The sequence below is a fragment of the Chrysoperla carnea genome, chromosome 1, assembly GCF_905475395.1.
Source record: "Chrysoperla carnea chromosome 1, inChrCarn1.1, whole genome shotgun sequence".
Lineage (NCBI taxonomy): Eukaryota > Metazoa > Arthropoda > Insecta > Neuroptera > Chrysopidae > Chrysoperla > Chrysoperla carnea.
In genome coordinates this window covers 87660212-87680226 of record NC_058337.1, presented here as the reverse complement: position 1 = coordinate 87680226, position 20015 = coordinate 87660212, and the positions used below count along the sequence as shown (strand labels likewise).

At 28.4% G+C, this 20015-nt stretch overlaps 2 protein-coding genes across 3 annotated transcripts in view; both read right to left on the bottom strand.

The window, feature by feature from the left end:
* Window positions 1-357: 357 nt before the first annotated feature.
* On the bottom strand, window positions 358-12717 carry LOC123305275 (hrp65 protein-like). The gene is made up of 2 exons (XM_044886946.1): window positions 12561-12717; window positions 358-3293 (listed from the first exon to the last, which is right to left on the bottom strand). Exon 2 carries the CDS (start codon window positions 3283-3285, stop codon window positions 1597-1599), a length of 1689 nt encoding a protein of 562 aa, XP_044742881.1. The 5' UTR covers window positions 3286-3293; window positions 12561-12717; the 3' UTR covers window positions 358-1596.
* Window positions 12718-17388: 4671 nt separating this feature from the next.
* LOC123305912 (alpha-actinin, sarcomeric) overlaps window positions 17389-20015 on the bottom strand; it is a 67328-nt gene continuing 64701 nt past the window's right edge. For both annotated transcript variants that reach the window (XM_044887750.1, XM_044887749.1), the window contains exons 10-14: window positions 19471-19644; window positions 19321-19405; window positions 18044-18687; window positions 17701-17907; window positions 17389-17464 (exon numbers count right to left, since the gene is read on the bottom strand). In XM_044887750.1, the coding sequence (XP_044743685.1) occupies window positions 17749-17907; window positions 18044-18687; window positions 19321-19405; window positions 19471-19644 (1062 nt within the window). In that variant the 3' untranslated portion in view covers window positions 17389-17464; window positions 17701-17748. The remainder of the gene's footprint in view (window positions 17465-17700; window positions 17908-18043; window positions 18688-19320; window positions 19406-19470; window positions 19645-20015) is intronic.

Genomic DNA, 20015 nt, shown 5'->3' with positions numbered 1-20015 from the left:
TTCATTTATAAAAAAAATAAACTCAAAAATATTTTACTACGAATATAACTTAACTATAAATATTAACTAAATTTAATTTTGTATATAAAATGTAAAGTATGCATTTTTCACGAGTAAATTGGTTAATGAGCTATATAATGAATAAATTAATTTAACCATCTTTTAATTTTCCCAATTTTCCTCTAAAATGATGCAACAACTGAAAGGAGTTGTTGGAAATTTTTTATCATACGATGTTTTAAGGATTTTGATAATCTTCAGACTAAAAAATGGTTTAAATCGAAATAAAATAATTTTTTTTTAAATTATCTTGTGAAATTTTTCCATTAACAGTTCTTTTTTTATACTTCCGTTATTTTTGTGAAAATTAAATAATTTTCATATTTTAAATTAATTTATCATTCAAATTCACCATTGCACTAAGTAATACTTCAGAAAACAATATTTTGCGTTTTTTGATACGTAAACATTATTTGTCACGTAAGTAGAAAGACTTAATTTTGAAGACAAATTTCCCTTCGATACTATTAGTACATTTCATTATCTTTATGTAATCCAGTCTAACAAAAGTAAAATTATGTTCCCGTTCCATATTAGATAAAGACCTTTAAAAACAAAGATGACTATTCAATGTGATTTAAGTATCCGAGATCAGTTTTCTTGTTTAAAAGAAATAATAATGTATATTATAGAATAACGACTTGTTCAAGAACGATTTTTCGTAAAGTTTAGTTTTTTTTTCTTCTTAAGTTCGCCTTTTTTGGTTAGAATCACGTTTTATTTTAACGGTGTTTATCTATTTATGGAAACATGTGTTCTTAAAAAAGTAGAATTGCAATTGCAAGAAGTCTTAATGAGCTGCAAACAAACATTTACAAAAATTGACTCGTTTAAAATAAAAATTTATAAGACTTAACTAAGAAATTTCAGATTTATCACATTTATTACACTTAAAATATGTCCAATTATTGTAAACTACAATTTCAGTAAATACACAATAGTTATTATTAAGTCAACCATTCATAAAGTTTACTTTAATAGTTTCGACTGTTACAAGAAAAAATACCAAGTCCTAATTAATTAATTATGATTGGGCCGTTTACTTAATTCTATTTTGGTTCATAGTTATTAATGAAAAAATTCTCAAAAAAACTATGAATATTGGAGAAATTTTTCATGCGTAAATTGAAATCCATAATTCTATAAACCCACATTAACATTTGATTTGAGACAAAATCAAAGTATTAAAAAGCTCTAAGAATTGATATTTACAAAATCGAATTGTGTAACGTCATAAGTTAATACTGAAAATTTTTAACTTTGAATTTGTCTCAATTCACTTGCAAAAATAGTAATAAATCGCGGCATAGAAAGTGCATAAATGTTGATCAAATTATAGTTAAATTCAGCCATTTCCACATTCTAGATCAGATAAATCCTAATTTTTCTTGATTTTCTCGAAGAAAACACTTTGATTGTATAAAAATGTCAAGACTACAACATCTTCAGTTGATGAAATAAAATTATTAACATTTTCGTTTATTAATAAAAAGGTTGATTTTAATTTGTGAATAATTAATTAATCGATATAAATGTTTAATAGCGGCGTCTCTTATTTTGATAATCGTCACGACGTCCCCCGATATTACCCCAGTTACCACCTCCTCGATTACCCCTTATGTCATTATCGTTATAGCCGCCACGTCCACCGCCGCCACCCATACCCCCACCACCCATTCGGTCATCCATACGATGATCATTACCGCGATCGTATGTATCCATAAATACTTTAGGGTCAGGAGGCATTCCAACACCGTCATTACCCGTAACAACGGTTGTGTCATATCGCTCTTGTTGGTCTAACATATCAGTTAATTGATGGGCTTTTAAGAATAAACTATTCTCTTCTTGTCGTCGACGGAAATCATCTTCTTGATTATTCATACGAGATAACATATCTTCTTGCAAACGTCGCATTTGTTCTTCGCTGCGTATTTTTTCTTCTTCAACAGCACGCTCTTTCATTTCCCATTCACGTTTTTGCCGTTCTTTATCTAATTCACGGGCGCGTAATTGCTCACGTAACATTTCAGTTTCATGTTCATAGCGTGCATACTCCATTTGTGCTTCTAATTTCTCTTCTTCCATTAACTGTTCACGTTTTAATGTTTCCAACTTTTGTTTGTGTATTTCATTTAATTGCTTCCAGCGTGTACCGTATTGATGCTCAAATGAATTTGGACTTGCAAATCTTGGTCCAACTTCACGTGCTTGATACCAGTCATTTGATTTTTTATTTCCAATACCTTTTTCAGAGAATCCATCGATGTCATCCATTATTTCATGTGCCTCGACAATTACTGGTCTCAAGGATGATGTCAAAAAGAAACAATTTTCGGTACATCGTCGAATAGCACACAATGCAGCTGGTTTACGTGCAAATTCAACAATACCCTCACAAGTGGATTTACCGCGTTCATCAACAATGACAACACAACGTTCAATATCACCAAATACTGAGAAGGCTGTGTGTAAAAGCTCATTTGTGACGTATGGTGTTAAATTTTTTACTTTGATACTGGATGCATTTGGAGCAAAACGTATTTTAATTGGACGTCCTTTACGTATTTGTCCGTCAAGTTCTCGCTTTGCACGTTCAGCATTTGCATGGTAATCCAAACGAATGAAAGCGAACATTTTTTCTTTATTCAAAAACAATTCGCTTGTTTCCCCATAGGGCTTAAACAATTCATTAATTTCATCCTCAGTGATATCATTTGTTAAATTACCAATGTACAAACGATTTCGTCCTGCAAATTTCTTTTCAGTTGTATCAAGTGGTTGAAGATCTAAAGTTGAACCACTGATCATCATAAGACGTTCATTGATACGCTCATATTCACGATCACGATTGCCAGGGCCACCACCTGGGCCTCCAGTATTGTTAAATCGTTGATTATTACGTGGTCCCCCAAAACCACCACCTCCTCCACGTTTTACATCCATTTCTTGATCAACATTTTCTGGACCAATATCACCAGCGCCGCCTCTATTTTGATTACCTCCATTATAATTATTTGGTCCTTGGTTATTGTTAGGGCCACTATTATTTTGATTGTTATAGCCCCCACCAGGTCTATTACCACCACCATGCCAACGGCCACCACCACCCCCTCTTCGTTTTTTACTCATGTCTCTTTGTTCTTTAGGTCCTGGTGTATTTACCTCTTGTTTAATTGGATGATCCGCAGTATCATTTTTTTTAATACCTTCTTGAGCAGCCATTGCGTACGCTTTACGGAAAAAAATAGAAAAAAATGTGCTTACTTTAAAAATAGCCTAAGAAAAATAATTTTTCTTAATAAATTTACGAATTTTATCATATTTACTCCATTTTTTTTTTTAAATATTTAGCATATTTATTGAGTTTCAATTAAAATTAACAAGATTTTGGATTATTTTTGGTTACTCATTTCAAAATTACTATGTTTGTTGCCCTTATTGAACTGTTTTTTTCAAATTTAATTTCATATTCACACTTAGTTAAGTTTTATTATTTATTAGTCACAACCATAAAATTGTAAAAGTCGCTTAAAAAATACACTTGCTTTTCTTCACCAAAATAAAATATATCATCATTAAAATATTTACTTTATTTTTCTCTTAATTCGATAAAAATTTTAGGCATTAGATTATTGTTGTTTTCAAAAGTATCTATTAATGTAATCGACTCATACATAATGTTAGTTCGATTCTATGCTCACTGTAAAATGTTTTTCAAATGTGTTTTAATATAAAAATTTGTTTTTAATATATCAGAGACAAAGAAACTAAAATATTGTTAATTAATTCTTGAATATCAGATAAAAAACATACTCTTAAAGAAAATTTAGATGAAATATTTTTGCCCTTCTTAAGATTAGACAGGGATTGAGATAATCCTCCAATTTTTTTTATGTAATCCCTCAATTTTAAAGGTTTCTGATTCTCTTAAAAGCCATCCCAGACATACCTAATAACCGTTTTTTTTAATTTCACAGGGAAACGGTCAAGATTTCCTTAATAAATTAGCACAAAAATGTGTACTAAATTCTGTAATCAAATGACAAAAATAAAAAAGTAATAATTTTTTGATATCCGCACATTCATTTATCCGATTCTAATTAAATTAATAGCGTTGGAAAGGTCTTTGAAATGACAGTGTATCATTTATCTTGATGAGTGTTGTTTTTGCTATTTGGAAAAAGGATCCTAGAAAGAACTTCACACATCTTTATACAAATTATGTATCGAAAACAGCGAATGTGAACGTTAATAAGCTTGATAATATTGAAAACATCAACTCTTTCCCACATCGAAACCTAAGAGCTAATTTTTTTGTTTCTCTTATATTTTTTACTGTAACTGAATTATATGTTCAGGAAATATTATTGCAAATTTAAAAATTCCACCTTTATATAACTTTTCACCAATGTGCTTTTGTTTCGGACAACTGTTCAATCAACTAAAGAAAATCTAATATATTTTACCTTTATCAAACAGCGCTTTTTGACAAAGATAGGAGATGTGTGATATGTCTTTACTTGATTGACATCTACCCGAAACAAAAAAAGAATCATTTTAAGTTTTACATGAGCGAATACAATTTACAAAGATTTGCGTTGTTTCAAAAGCCTGCCGATCTCTTTTTAAAACATAAAAAAATTCTTACTCCAACAATTCTTTTAAAAACAGTTATCAGATTCAATTTGCGAATAAAAAAGATCGTTGGATTTTTATTTATCGAAGTAAGTGAATAAAAATTATCAACGATTGGTAGATAAAATAATAGAAAGAAAAAATTAATAACATTCATAAAGAAACATTTTCTTTTTTTTTAAATATATTAATTATTTTCTGCATAGATTCCACAAGAACAAATTTCAAAATATAAATGATTTTTTATGTCAAAAACGTAAAGTATTAAATTTTAAAACAAATGCTCTTATAATTCTATCAAATACCATCTGTCTTGTCTCTTCTGCGATATTCAACACGAAGCAAATCTTATTAAGGATAAGACTTAAACATAGTGTGTTCTTCGAAATATATTTCAGTGTATCGCATTTGACAAAATCAATTCAAAAGTGGATACAGGATGATTATGCCAAATCTGTATGTTTACAATAAAACCATTTGTCAATACAACATTCTAATTAGTTTATTTATGTCTTTCAGCAAACCACCAGTCAAGATATATCAACATTGTGAAATATATCAACACTGAAAACAAAAGCATCATAAAGTGTTTACATTGCCATAGCATGTGAATTTTGTGTCCATCATAAGGGTATGCATTTCATGCACTCCTTAAACATATTGGTTTCAATAATTCAAGAAATTTTCTTTTATTCGTAATTTTTTTTGTTTCAGTACATCATACCTTTAAAATGTCCCTTAAAAAAAATCTGTATCAAAATTCATTATGAATAGAAATCGTTCGTATATTAATTCGAAATAATAATTCCTTAAAATTCCAGGTTATATATATGTTTTTTTTTTATTTGCTTTTATAAAAAAAAAAAAAGACAATAGTCAATATTGAAATGAGTAAACACCAAATTTTTTTGCTTTGCAAAACTGTCAACAATCCAAAACCTTGTATACATTGAAAATTTTATATATATATTTTTTAAAAAGACATGATTGATGGAGCCAAATCATTAACAGAGAGGTAGTTTTTTAATAGTAATCCTCTAATTAAAAAATCGAAAGCGAATAATAATGTTTGTTATAAATCCTTTCATTCGAGAAAGTTATTCACATAAATATCCTGGTACAAGAATCTAGACTTCAATTATACCCTTATAATTATACTATTGATAATGGCAAAATTCATCGTTAAGAAAATTGACGAGAAATATAAATTAATTTTTATAATATGCAAAAATATTGTAAAAAAATCATGTTTTAAGAAACTTTATAGCTAATTTTATTTTACGAATTATCTTTATCATAAATCAATATTTGGAAAATATCGTCCAACGATAGTATTTGTTATTTACCTGTCATCAGCAGAATTAATTGTTTATTTACCATCAGTGGAATTTAATTTTTTTTTTAATAAAATTATTGTAATTATCATTTATATATCATATCATATCCTAATATTGAGATTAAATCCTTGCATACAAATTTTAGAATGATGTTGTGTGCACTACTAGGGTCACAAAAAAAAAACATCGATTTTATCACTTCTGACATTTTTAGAGTCTCCACGTATACGAAGAAGCATCACCACCAATAAGTTAGTAAACGGTTAGTAATTTCAATAAAATCAGTTCTATTTCTTTCGACTGACTCATGTGTTAGAACCTTAGTTGGACTTTTTAAATATATACCAAATAATATTACTCTTTGGTTTTTCTTAAAATTTAATATCAATAAATGGTTGGAAAAATTTATTTGAAAGGGGTCCCCTGGATAGTGGAAGGCAATTTAACCTGTCCACCGGCGTCACATTTCTAATTCGGATCTGATTTTCATTATTTAAAACATGTGAAATTTACAATATTTAAAAATTCCCCGATAAATTTATCGGGTACAGAACTCTAAACTCGCACTTAAAACATATCTAAAGAATACTCTTCATTAAATTACCTTTTTTCTTAGAGGCTTCTCCAAACTGAACCGATTTTGAGGATCATCGCCTATGTTTTAGTTGTTCTGGGTACGGAACCCTGAACTCGTACTTGAAATATAGCTGAGAACACTCTGCATTAAATTACCATTCAAACGAAACAAAAAAAAATAAAAATCGGTTCATCCATTTAGGCGCTACGATGCCACAGACAGACAGACACACATAGCAATCAAACTTATATCTTTTTTTTGATAGGGGGCGGGGGTTAATAAGTATTTTTATTCTGACACTTGAAAAAGATCAAGTTAATAATATTAATAGATTTTCTTATATTTATGGAAAAGGAAGCAGCCTTTGTAGATTTAATGTATCAGGATATGATATATATAAAATTGAAGAATTCTATTTGCCTAGCACAAGGTAATTATATAGTAAAAATGTACACTTCGTCTCTTCAATAACCTATATATGATGTTTTGTAATAACTTTTCAGTTTATAAGAAATACAGAAAAAAAATCATCAATCAATTCAGACATAGATATTAAAATAAATTTTGTTCCCTTAATTTAATGTTCATCAAAATAAAAGTATCTTCAATGATAAATGTCATAATTATAAAACCTTATTATATTACTTTCGGCTAACGTCACAAATTACAGAAATGATTAAAAATGTCCTACTAGTAAAGGGAAAAATGGGCTAAAAAATTTAGCCTATTTTAATGGCGTTTATTATTGAGCTTTGTATTAATATTTTTGATAGAAAAATGTTTTAAGTATAAGTTTTTATTTTCAAGAAAAAAACGCTACGAATTCTGTTGGAATTGGCAAAATGGTCATACAGGAATGAAGGTAAAAAAATAAGATATTGATATTAAAATGAGCTAACTAGACAAAATTCAGAGTGTAACAAAAGTCAGCGATCGATATATGATACGTTAACTGACATTAAATATATATTATGATTAAATTTTTTTTTTAAATATTCATGAGTTTCTATGAAAAAACCAAAATTATTCAACATCCCATGACTTGTCAAGGTTTTTCCAGAAGAAAATGTATGTCTCGTATATGAAACAAGTATTTAAAGTTCAACGTTAAGTTGTTTGTTTAATGTAACTGAAGTTTCAACTAGTTATTAACTGAAAATTATAAAAAAAAAAAGTAGGCCGCCGTCCACTTTTTTGGCTAAAAAATGATTCTTTATAATGTACTGAATAAAAAAGTATAAGGTCATTTTAGAATTCAAGGAAAGGAACACCCCCTCAGGGGACTTAGAAAATTTTTTACATATACATAACTGAATAATGATCTCCGCCGTCCACCGATTTTTTCAAAAAATGATTCCTTATAATGTACTGAATAAAAAAGTATAAGGTCATTTTAGAATTCAAAGAAAGGAACACCCCCTCAGGGGACTTAGAAAATTTTCTACATATACATAACTGAATAATGATCTCCGCCGTCCACCGATTTTTTCAAAAAATGATTCCTTATAATGTACTGAATAAAAAAGTATAAGGTCATTTTAGAATTCAAGGAAAGGAACACCCCCTCAGGGGACTTAGAAAATTTTTTACATATACATAACTGAATAATGATCTCCGCCGTCCACCGATTTTTTCAAAAAATGATTCCTTATAATGTACTGAATAAAAAAGTATAAGGTCATTTTAGAATTCAAAGAAAGGAACACCCCCTCAGGGGACTTAGAAAATTTTCTACCTATACATAACTGAATAATGATCTCCGCCGTCCACCGATTTTTTCAAAAAATGATTCCTTATAATGTACTGAATAAAAAAGTATAAGGTCATTTTAGAATTCAAAGAAAGGAACACCCCCTCAGGGGACTTAGAAATTTTTTTACATATACATGAAACTGACCCTTATTCACTTCCGCCGTCCACCGATTTTCTAACTTATTATCAACATTATAAGGAATCATTTTTTGAGAAAATCGGTGGACGGCCGAAGTGAATAAGGGTCAGTTTTATGTATATGTAAAAAATTTTCAAAGTGCCCTGAGGGGGTGTTCCTTTCCTTGAATTTTAAAATGACCTTATACTTTTTCATCAGTACATTATTAGGAATCATTTTTTGAGAAAATCGGTGGACGGCCGAAGTGAATAAGGGTCAGTTTTATGTATATGTACAAAATTTTCAAAGTCCCCTGGGGGGGTGTTCCTTTCCTTGAATTTTAAAATGACCTTATACTTTTTCATCAGTACATTATAAGGAATCATTTTTTGAGAAAATCGGTGGACGGCCGAAGTGAATAAGGGTCAGTTTTATGTATATGTAAAAAATTTTCAAAGTGCCCTGAGGGAGTGTTCCTTTCCTTGAATTTTAAAATGACCTTATACTTTTTCATCAGTACATTATTAGGAATCATTTTTTGAGAAAATCGGTGGACGGCCGAAGGGAATAAGGGTCAGTTTTATGTATATGTAAAAAATTTTCAATGTGCCCTGAGGGGGTGTTCCTTTCCTTGAATTCTAAAATGATCTATACTTTTTTATTCAGTACATTATAAGGAATCATTTTTTGAGAAAATCGGTGGACGGCCGAAGTGAATAAGGGTCAGTTTTATGTATATGTAAAAAATTTTCAAAGTGCCCTGAGGGAGTGTTCCTTTCCTTGAATTTTAAAATGACCTTATACTTTTTCATCAGTACATTATTAGGAATCATTTTTTGAGAAAATCGGTGGACGGCCGAAGTGAATAAGGGTCAGTTTTATGTATATGTAAAAAATTTTCAATGTGCCCTGAGGGGGTGTTCCTTTCCTTGAATTCTAAAATGACCTATACTTTTTTATTCAGTACATTATAAGGAATCATTTTTTGAGAAAATCGGTGGACGGCCGAAGTGAATAAGGGTCAGTTTTATGTATATGTAAAAAATTTTCAAAGTGCCCTGAGGGGGTGTTCCTTTCCTTGAATTTTAAAATGACCTTATACTTTTTCATCAGTACATTATTAGGAATCATTTTTTGAGAAAATCGGTGGACGGCCGAAGTGAATAAGGGTCAGTTTTATGTATATGTACAAAATTTTCAAAGTCCCCTGGGGGGGTGTTCCTTTCCTTGAATTTTAAAATGACCTTATACTTTTTCATCAGTACATTATAAGGAATCATTTTTTGAGAAAATCGGTGGACGGCCGAAGTGAATAAGGGTCAGTTATGTATATGTACAAAATTTTCAAAGTCCCCTGGGGGGGGGGGTGTTCCTTTCCTTGAATTCTAAAATGACCTTATACTTTTTCATCAGTACATTATAAGGAATCATTTTTTGAGAAAATCGGTGGACGGCCGAAGTGAATAAGGGTCACTTTTATGTATATGTAAAAAATTTTCAAAGTCCCCTGGGGGGGTGTTCCTTTCCTTGAATTCTAAAATGACCTTATACTTTTTTATTCAGTACATTATAAGGAATCATTTTTTGAAAAAATCGGTGGACGGCCGAAGTGAATAAGTTACATGTCCCCTGAGGGGGTGTTCCTTTCCTTGAATTCTAAAATGGCCTTATACTTTTTTATTCAGTACATTATAAAGAATCATTTTTTAGCCAAAAAAGTGGACGGCGGCCTACTTTTTTTTTTATATAATTTTCAGTTAATAACTAGTTGAAACTTCAGTTACATTTTGTTTAAGCCATCTGCCTGTCATACATTTTTAGTAAGTTTCCAAAATTTGTAACATATTTTGTGAGTAAATATGTGGTAACACCCATTGACTGAAATAATCTTTTTCACTTAAAAACTCACTCAAAATGAACCATACGAAAAATTTTTCAAAATTGGTTTAGCAAAATATTAAGCACTTTCCAACTAGGCACACCGCAATAAAAAAAAAAGAAGCGAATATTCGTGTTCTTTAAATTATAGTTTCTAAAAAAAGCTGTTAAACAGCTTTAATTGATTTATTAAGAAGTAATTGGAAATGATAATTAGCGCTTTTTCTTTTGATTGGCAAGAAAATGGCTAATATACATTTTAAAGCTGAATCAGTTATTATTTAAAAAAAATTAAAGCATTTTTTATTAGAAAAGGTGCTCCACCCGGAAATAGGAGTTTCAGATTATTATTATTTTTTTAAATTCAAGCTTCTTTCATTAGAAATGATGCTCCGGAAACAGGCGTTTCGAATCAGAATTACTTTTTTTTTAAATGTATTATTTAGGTACTATTTCAGTATATTATTGGATTCTATCCATTAAAATATAATCGTTTATCACAAACAAAACTTGTAACAGTATCGGATACAAAAAAAAAAAACATTTTACCATGACACCACTCGTCATCACTCCTTCGTCTAAAGAATGATATGTAAGGGCAATTTATTTAGAAAGAACTTTTTTCTTGTTTCAGAAATAGAGAAAAAATTAAGACAAGAAATATTTCAGTTATTTAGTAAACAAAAATTTATGGTTGAAATCCAAAATATAGGCATTTGAAGAATAATTTAAATATATTTATTTCAGGAGTACGTTAAAAGAACGTATAAGTTGATACTAACTACTAACAGAAGCGGCTAAAATTACGAAAAGACAATTATTTTTTGTTGTTTTAAAATAATCAATAATTTTGTTCAGCGATTTGAAACTCTTTTAAAAAATTAATATTCTCTTTTTCATCTTATTAATGTTTTTAGATTATCATGATAATAAACGTAAAAGTGTCTTAATAAACAAACAAAAATTGTAACTTAATTTTAAATACATCCCGGATCACCCTTAAATTGTTTCATTTAAAAAAAATCTATGTATTTTTTCAGTTAAAAGTTTTTTGTCTAACTTTTGGTTGGCAAAACACACTCAAGGACCATCTTGGAAAAATCTGGAAATATTGCATCCATAAAATCCAACTTGTCCACGGGTATATAGTCTAATTAGTTGACTCACATCATATGCCTCAAAAATTTTTATAAATATTCATGTTATGATTTTAATATATAATTATACATCCATTTCAATCATAGACAAATAAGAATATGTATTTCATAAATTCATCAGGACATTGATCTCGAGACAACACCATAAACAAGGTCATTGAATTTGACGAAATTGATTTTTACTATATAGATACCAATAATATAAGATATTATTTCGAAAGCCTATTTTATGCACAATTTTACCAATGTTCATAAATTAACGCATTACGAAGCGTAGACATGCAGTTATTACATCTTCTAGTATTGAAGATTTGTCGCAGAAGTTATTACCATTTATTTTACGTCGATACTACAAAATAATCCTGCCATTATCCAGAATTGCATACATTATTATCTCTCAAAAAATTGATAATTTATTAAAAACCTATTTACACTTTTGAATGAAATAAATAAAACAAACATTAAATTCAATATTGGTAATTGTTTCGAATTACATGGCTGAAACGTTTTTGTCTATATTAACTGTTAATCAGCAAATCAATAAAGAAAAATTAAACGTTTATCAATCTAAATCAATACCTGAATTAATTTTAAGATAAATGTTCCAACCAAACACTCAATTTGAATGTTATCGAAGATGATTTGTTCATAAAAAAAATAGAATACGTAGGCATAAGTAAAACGCCATTTTGAATTGACGTCTTGAAATGTCCATGTAACAATAGCACGGTAATGGATGCTATGCTATGTTTATCGATTAGAGATAACATTTTTTAGAAAGATAAAACTATAAAAAGTCGCCGGATCTGATCTAAAATAGCAAACCGGCTATTACAATTCCAGATTTTGTTACTTTAGAGTTAATTAGTTTGATATATTTAATTATTAACGTCAATAATTTTTACCCAAATGTAAAAAAAATTTAAATAACTTAATAGTAATATTGATAATAAAGTACTAAAAACGGAAAGTAATATTCTAAGTTGAATACTGGAAAAATCTATAAAATTAGAACTTGAATACTTAAAAAAAATTTAACTTACCTTTATTTAAAAATTTCCACACGAAATTCTTAATTAATTATTCTTGGTACACTTAAAATATTTTATTAAACGTTTGAAATATATTATTTAACAAACTTGCTATGTTGAAGATAGAATATTCTAGCGGAGATGTAGAACGATCTATTACAACACCAATAATGGCGTCAAAGAGAGCGTCCAAAGAATTATATCTACTATATTTAATATATAAGAATTAACACTATTCGCTCACAACCTTATGCATCGATGTTCGTGTCATACATAGATATATAACTCACACATAGTCATTGACCACGATTAACAGAATTTATATGGTATGTTCTTGCACTCAATTTTTAATTTAGTAATGTTTTAAACTGTAATTTATGAATAAGAACACACTTTATTACAATCTAAACAAGAATTGTTGATCATTTGTTAAAAATTGGTAAATAAGAAAATAATAGCATTGAAATAGTGAATTTTACAGCACTATTTAGTATTAGTATTTACAAAGTTCCAATTAAATAACAGGAATGTTTGCAATAAGTAATTTATAACATTATAACGAAGGGATGTTTCAGGTCAGACATAACCCAAGTAAAAGTTAGTCAGTAAAACTAAAAAAATTTTTACTTCTAAGCAACTGAGTCGGTGTCTGATAAAATATGTTTGTAATACAAACATATACCCCTCTTAGCGGCGGCCGTAGAGTAGAGTGATCATATGGAGGCTATGAATGAAAACTAAGTTCATTTATACATTTGAACAGTTTTGTTACAAATTACTATGATTCCTGAATACCCATCTATTTATTAAACACCTGCTTAGATCCAGTTTGTGTCTGCTTTCGTAGTTCTTTTTTAATCCTCCGGCTGTCGCATAGAAAAATAATTTTCCAAATAGATATTACTCATTATGTAAATTTTGCTTTATTTTATATATTCAAATGATACTACCATATGCCAAGAATTTGAAGCATAATTTGAATAACTGAAAACTGAAATTTATTATCGATAATCTATTTTGTATATATTGCAATCGTTGGATAGTGTTTGACAGAATAAGTTAATGGTTTGATGACAATTTATATTTAAAAAAAATTACCTATCACCATCAAACGACTAATTTATACAATCACAAACTAACAATGGGTTCGTATAGTGGTAGGAAACAATACAAGTACTTATTCTTTGTTATTCCGAAGAAGATACTTATTGGCTATAATTCACGAACCATCATGCATCAGTGAACGGTTTTACGTGCATTGGAATGGAAAAAATTTGAAAATAGTATGCTAAGCTATATATATAGTGAAAGTAGGAAAATTTGCATTGAAGTTTTTTGTTTAAATAAATTACCATCAAATTTTAGGGTTTTTTTTTTTACTTGTGCATGCCTAGCCAACTTGTATACTAATGCAAAAGTGGCGAAGGTTTGTGGCGGTTTATTTTTAAATTAAGTATATATGTTCTGTTATATTTGTCGCAGATGGATTGCGGACTCAAATGTTTTACATAACCATTAGTTGTTAAAGAAGCAGTTCCGTTATGCAGACAGCTGAAAAACGTTTAGCGATTTCTCATAATTGCTGAACTAACAAGCAAAATTGCATAAATGTTTTGCATTTACCAATGCTAAGTGGGACTAGCATTAGATTTCATACCATACACATCTATATGATACCTCCTCCTGCTAGTGTTTTCAACTCTACGGACATTTCTGTAAGTCTACGGAATTTTTTCATCGTCTATGGAATTAGGGTAAAAATCTACATAATAGACCTTTTCATTTTAAAAAGCGATTAACTTTTGTTTCTGACAGTTTGTTAAAAAACGAATGTGATAAAATGAATAACAAATATCTAGTCTCTTTGCCCAACTTATTAATGTCTGTACGAAACAATAATGAATCGTAACTGAAATTAAAAGGTCTATTTGATTTGCATGTAAATTTATTTTTTTTTAACTTCACAGTCTTTTCAGAACCGTTAGATTTTTAAAGAATTGACAGAAAAAAAAAACATTATTAATTATTATTAATAATATTATTAGTAATTATTATTGACAACCAATGTTTTTTTTCTGTTAATTCTTTAAAAATCTAACGATTTTGAAAGAACTGTGAAGTAAAAAATAGAAAGAGTTATAATCAGTTTTAGTCAAGGTGCGTTAACTACTACTGCCAATTTATGACTAGTATCCAAGTAGCACATCTCGCCACAATGTTTACATGTAAGACAATAGATGAAAATTGTTTGCCATTTTTCTATTGTTGATTAATTTGTAATAGGATTTAGCTATAATAAATATTTATCATGAATATCAGTGAATTTGATGGTGTGTGGATGTCTCGAATTTTTGTCTTGTGGTGGGTATAGATGTTCGGATAAGAAATTAAAAACACAACTTTAGGAATATAGGTATATTATTTCCATGGTATTTTTAGTATACATAAGGGTAGTATTATTAATATATATTATTGTTTTTTTTTTTGTATATTATAATATATTTAATAACCAATCCTAAAATAATTCACTCTGATCATATATAAGCTGTACAAGTGTTATTTAAAAAATAAGCCGTAATTCAAAATAATATATTTTAAAGCCACATAAAATGTTTTTTTAAATATATATATAAATTGAACATACGAATTGAAAATAATTTAATAAATATAATAAATTTGTGACCTTAAATTAATTCACGTATATTTTTATTTTGTTTTTACTTTCTAAAAACGCTAAATAATAAATTTATTGTATATCTCACACAGAGGTTTCAATTTGAAACTAAATATGTAATAAATAAATAAAAATTTGATAATAAAAGAAATGAAAAAATAAAACAGAGCGGTGGGAATTGTACGATTAAGTAAATAATAGATATTATTTTACAGTATAGAGCACACCACTTTCTTATACAGCAGAAGAGCAAATATATGAAACAGTTCAATAAATCTTTTTTTTTTTGTTTTATTTGTTTTAAGATTGTCTTGTGTAATGACTAGTAAAGAAAGGTAAATCGAAGTAATAAAATTGAGAGACGGGTAACTTTTAAACAAAGCCCTTGAATTAAAAAAAAAAAAAAAAATGAACAAGACCATCAACAAATATGTATGATCATTAATAAATCTGATTAACTTTGATGTTTATTTCTTTAAAAATCTCATATATCTGCTGTAATAAATTTATATTTTCAATTTTCTTTAGTTGTACAAAAATTAAAAAATTTCTTTTTTTACATGGCACACTCAATAAATTTTTCTTCCTGTATTACAAATTTGGCACATAATTTTAAATTCTGATATGTTTTCCCAACGATATATAAAAAAATCATGCTTGAAACTGGAATTATAAAATATTTTTCGAAATATATTACACATGTAATTAAAAAAAAAAAAAGAAATACTATTTATAATTAATGTTATGGACACGAAAAATTTTCTTAACTATAGCGGTTTTTTTAAATCTTTGTGGCGAGCTGTATAGGGTTCACAATTTAAAAAAAATTATGCTTTTAAATTTTTATCACAAATTTGAGATTAGAAACTTTAGTCACATGTATACTAAAAAAAATCATAAAGCAGCCATTTTGGATTAATAAATAAACATGATAGCCAGATTATTTTCAATGGCCACAACATTAGTTTATTCAGAAAAAAAAAATTAAAAATTATTTTATTTACAATGAACATTTAAGAAGATACTCAATAAAAGAATATTTTAAATTAAACAAATTTTGAGATTAAAAAAATTGTAAAAATTTGATAGAATATAATTCGATTATAATTACCAATTATTCGTATTAATTTTTGTTAATTGTATAATATTTAACTTTTTGTTTATTAAGCTCTGACCATAAACGGGGTCATATCCATCAATATTGAAATAATATTCCACGGCTTATATTAGAAGAAAGTACGGATTAAATTGATGGAAGACATAAATTTGTTCAAGATAGAGTTAATTTTAAAAAAGAGAGAGAGTGATTTTAGAGAGAGTGATTCTAGAAGTTCACGAGATCTTATTAAACAAAATCCAAACTTAAAGCAAACTTTAATTAAAATTTTGAAAATTATTATTTTTAAAATATTTAATAGGTAGTTTGAAATCTATTACTGAGTAAATAGACCTTGATATAATAAAAACTTGCTAATCTTAATTTTATCTAATTTATTAATTTCATAAGTCAGTTTCTTATTGCATATTACAATCTTAATACAATATATAATTTAGTAAAAATTATTTTTATAAATGTATATCTAGAGATACATATAAAAAATAATAAATTTACTCTAGATCTTACCTTATGCATATTTAGTTTATGTACTTTTCAGAATGAAAACACGGAAAAGTCTCATCTCTTTTCAATTTTCTTTATAGATTTACAAAATTATTAAAGTATTATTCTATAATTCGATGGAAAAGTGTTCACTTATAATATTAAGAAGATGCTTCTAATGCATACAATTTTATAATATCTAAGCTATTATCTAAAATAATTAACTTCAAAGTACCTCCAAAAATATTTAGGCCGTTTACAAAATAATCAAAATTTTATTTAAAAAATTTGCTACTCTCCAAAATTCCCAACAAATTTAAGAAAAAAACAAAACATACCTCTTATAATCGAATCATATTTTATACATCGTCAATTTTATTCTTAAATAATTAATTGGTTTTCATAAATATTATATATTATTTTAATACAATAATTTTTGTTTTAAATTAATATTTAGTATAATTTAATTGTGTTTCAAATTTTAATGAAATTAGTCCTTAGTTGTAAATAAATTAATGGCCAGGAAAAGTTTTGAACTAATTATTGTACTTTTTTATAAAATAATAATGTTTATCTAGTTTTGTTTTCATCGGATGTTGTTGGCTGCGGATCGGATTTTCCGCAGTGATGAATTTTCCAAAGCTGAAAACAAAATTATCAAATAAAATTTGTGCTTTGTCAAATATAGGTACTTTCTTTAAGGTTCCTCAGACGTCGATCATTAGAGAGATCTGATTACCACACATAAATCAAAAACGAAGGTCACGATGTTTTTCAAAAAAACTCCAACAAAAAATTGAGTAACTACAATTGAGTAACTACAATTTTTTGCAAAGAACATTAACAGAATACGCTATGAACAAAAATTTGAATCTTACCATTTAAACATGTGTGAATGAAATGAAATTTTCCCTTGTTGTTATTGTTTATAAATCGGATTCTCCATAAAGTGCGGTAGAGAATGACATGTAATCTAAAGCACCAGGTACAGCATTTGGTCCTTTATATGGTGGCATTCGTTGAATACAATATTCAGCTTGATCAGGTGGTAATTCTCTTCTTAATTCATCAGGCAAAATGTAAGGCTGAAAACATAAATTTAAGTTAATATCTTATAACTTAAAGACGCGTTTGAATCAGTAAGCTTTATTCAACATCTTGTTTGTCATAAATGTCATACTTCGTTTATAAAAATTACTTCAAATAAAAATAAATGTTTACCTTATCAGCGGCAAGAATACGGAAGCTATCTATAACTTGTTCAGCAGTATCAGTGTCAGTACTTTCTCTGGTCATGAAGTCCAAGAATGCATCAAAGTGGACATAGCCACTATTATTTGGATCAACAACTGCCAAAATTCTTTGGAAATCAATATCACCTTGACGATCTTTGCCAATTGAATACCCTAATGATACTAAACATGATTTGAATTCTTCAGGTGCCAAGCGCCCAGTACGATTCTTATCGAAGTGATTGAATGATGATCTAAATTCACTTAATTGTTCTTGTGTAATACCCTTTGAGTCACGTGTTAATATTTGATTCTCAACTTCATTAATATTACGGTTTATTGATGTTAATAATTGTTCCCAGCCAACTCGTAATGTTTCCATTGTATATTGTGTGTATCTGTTTTCGAAGATCATGCCCTCTTGAATGGCTTGATGGATCTTTTCTAATTCTTCGATATGTGGTTTGTATGCGTAAACAGCATGTTCGTATTCACGTAAGCGGCGTAATTGATCTTCTAAAGTACCACCGGCTACACCCATTCCAACAGCGGTAACAGCATCTAATTGACGTTCCATCCATGGACCAACTGCATTTGCTTTTTCGGCAAATTGACGACGAAGCATTTCATTGTCTTTATTATTTTATTAAGAAAAATTTTTTAATTCAAATTTTCACAGAACAAATAGTAATATAATAATACATGGGTAAATCCTAGAAAACAATGAACAATACTAGTAATCGCAAAATAATTTTAAAAAAGGTATTGTACAAGGCTTAGCTACGGAAGCTATCCGGATGTGACACACTTATAAGGCCCAGTGTGATGCTTAAAAAATGCCTGATTCATATTCCTAGCCAATATTTCTTGGATCACTTGAAGCGGGTCAAGAACAAAAAAAGTTTTTAAATCGATAGATTTCAATAGGATAGACCATCAAAGAGGGTCTAATCCAATTAGGTTAATAGCTCTACTCATAACAAAAGCCATGGGCTGAATGAGAAGGTGAGTCCCTTTTTTCATGTTCATACTCATTGTGGGAGTACCTGAAATAATCGTGATGTCTAATTCTAATTTCTGTATTGTACCAAGTACTGTAATTTTACATTCAAATTTGTAGATGCATATAACGTGCTTATTTGTGTCTAGTCACTGCCAAAACTAGATTATTAATCAGTGATTGGTTTAAAGTCACGTTATTTATATCTAACCGACCCATAATTATCTTTTGTCATCTATAATATAATAAAAATATGAAAAGGATACTCTGCTGTTTTCGTAATTCAGCTTGTAAAGTTGCATCACGTTGTGGAACAAGTTGCCTGACATCAACCCATTTAGATGTTAAGTCCTAAAAATTTCAATTAAAATTTATATATAATTTAATATTACAAAATAAATTTTGTGTTCACTTACATTAGCAATTAAGGTTGTGTACGGATTCTCTAAGCCACCAGGTACTTGATGTTGTTTAACGATCGATTCAACTTCTCGTACAAGACCAATTATACTTTGATATTCCTTATCAGCTTCACCTAATGTTGCTTTGAAGTGTGCATGAGCATCAATAAGGCCTTGAATTTCTTCTACCTAAAAATAAAGGCATAAAATAATTAGAACAAAAATCAACAGAAGTTTGGACAAAAAGTTTGCAGATACAAAATATAAAAAGTCAGAAATAGGTACATATTTTGAATATATTACAAAAATTTTTTAATAAAAATTCATAAAGTCAATCTTTAATTTTACGAGTAAACTCAATTATTTCTATAAATATTGGTTTTATGGGAAAATGACTAATGCCGGTTTTTCGCTAAACGGACAGTTGAGTTTATTTATATTTTTTAAAACCTGAAACGGACAGTTGAGTTGTATTTATATTTTTTAAAACCTGAAAAACAAAACTGAAACTATAATGGCTATTACATTGCCAGTCTTCAAAAACTTGTTGCGTTTTGTTT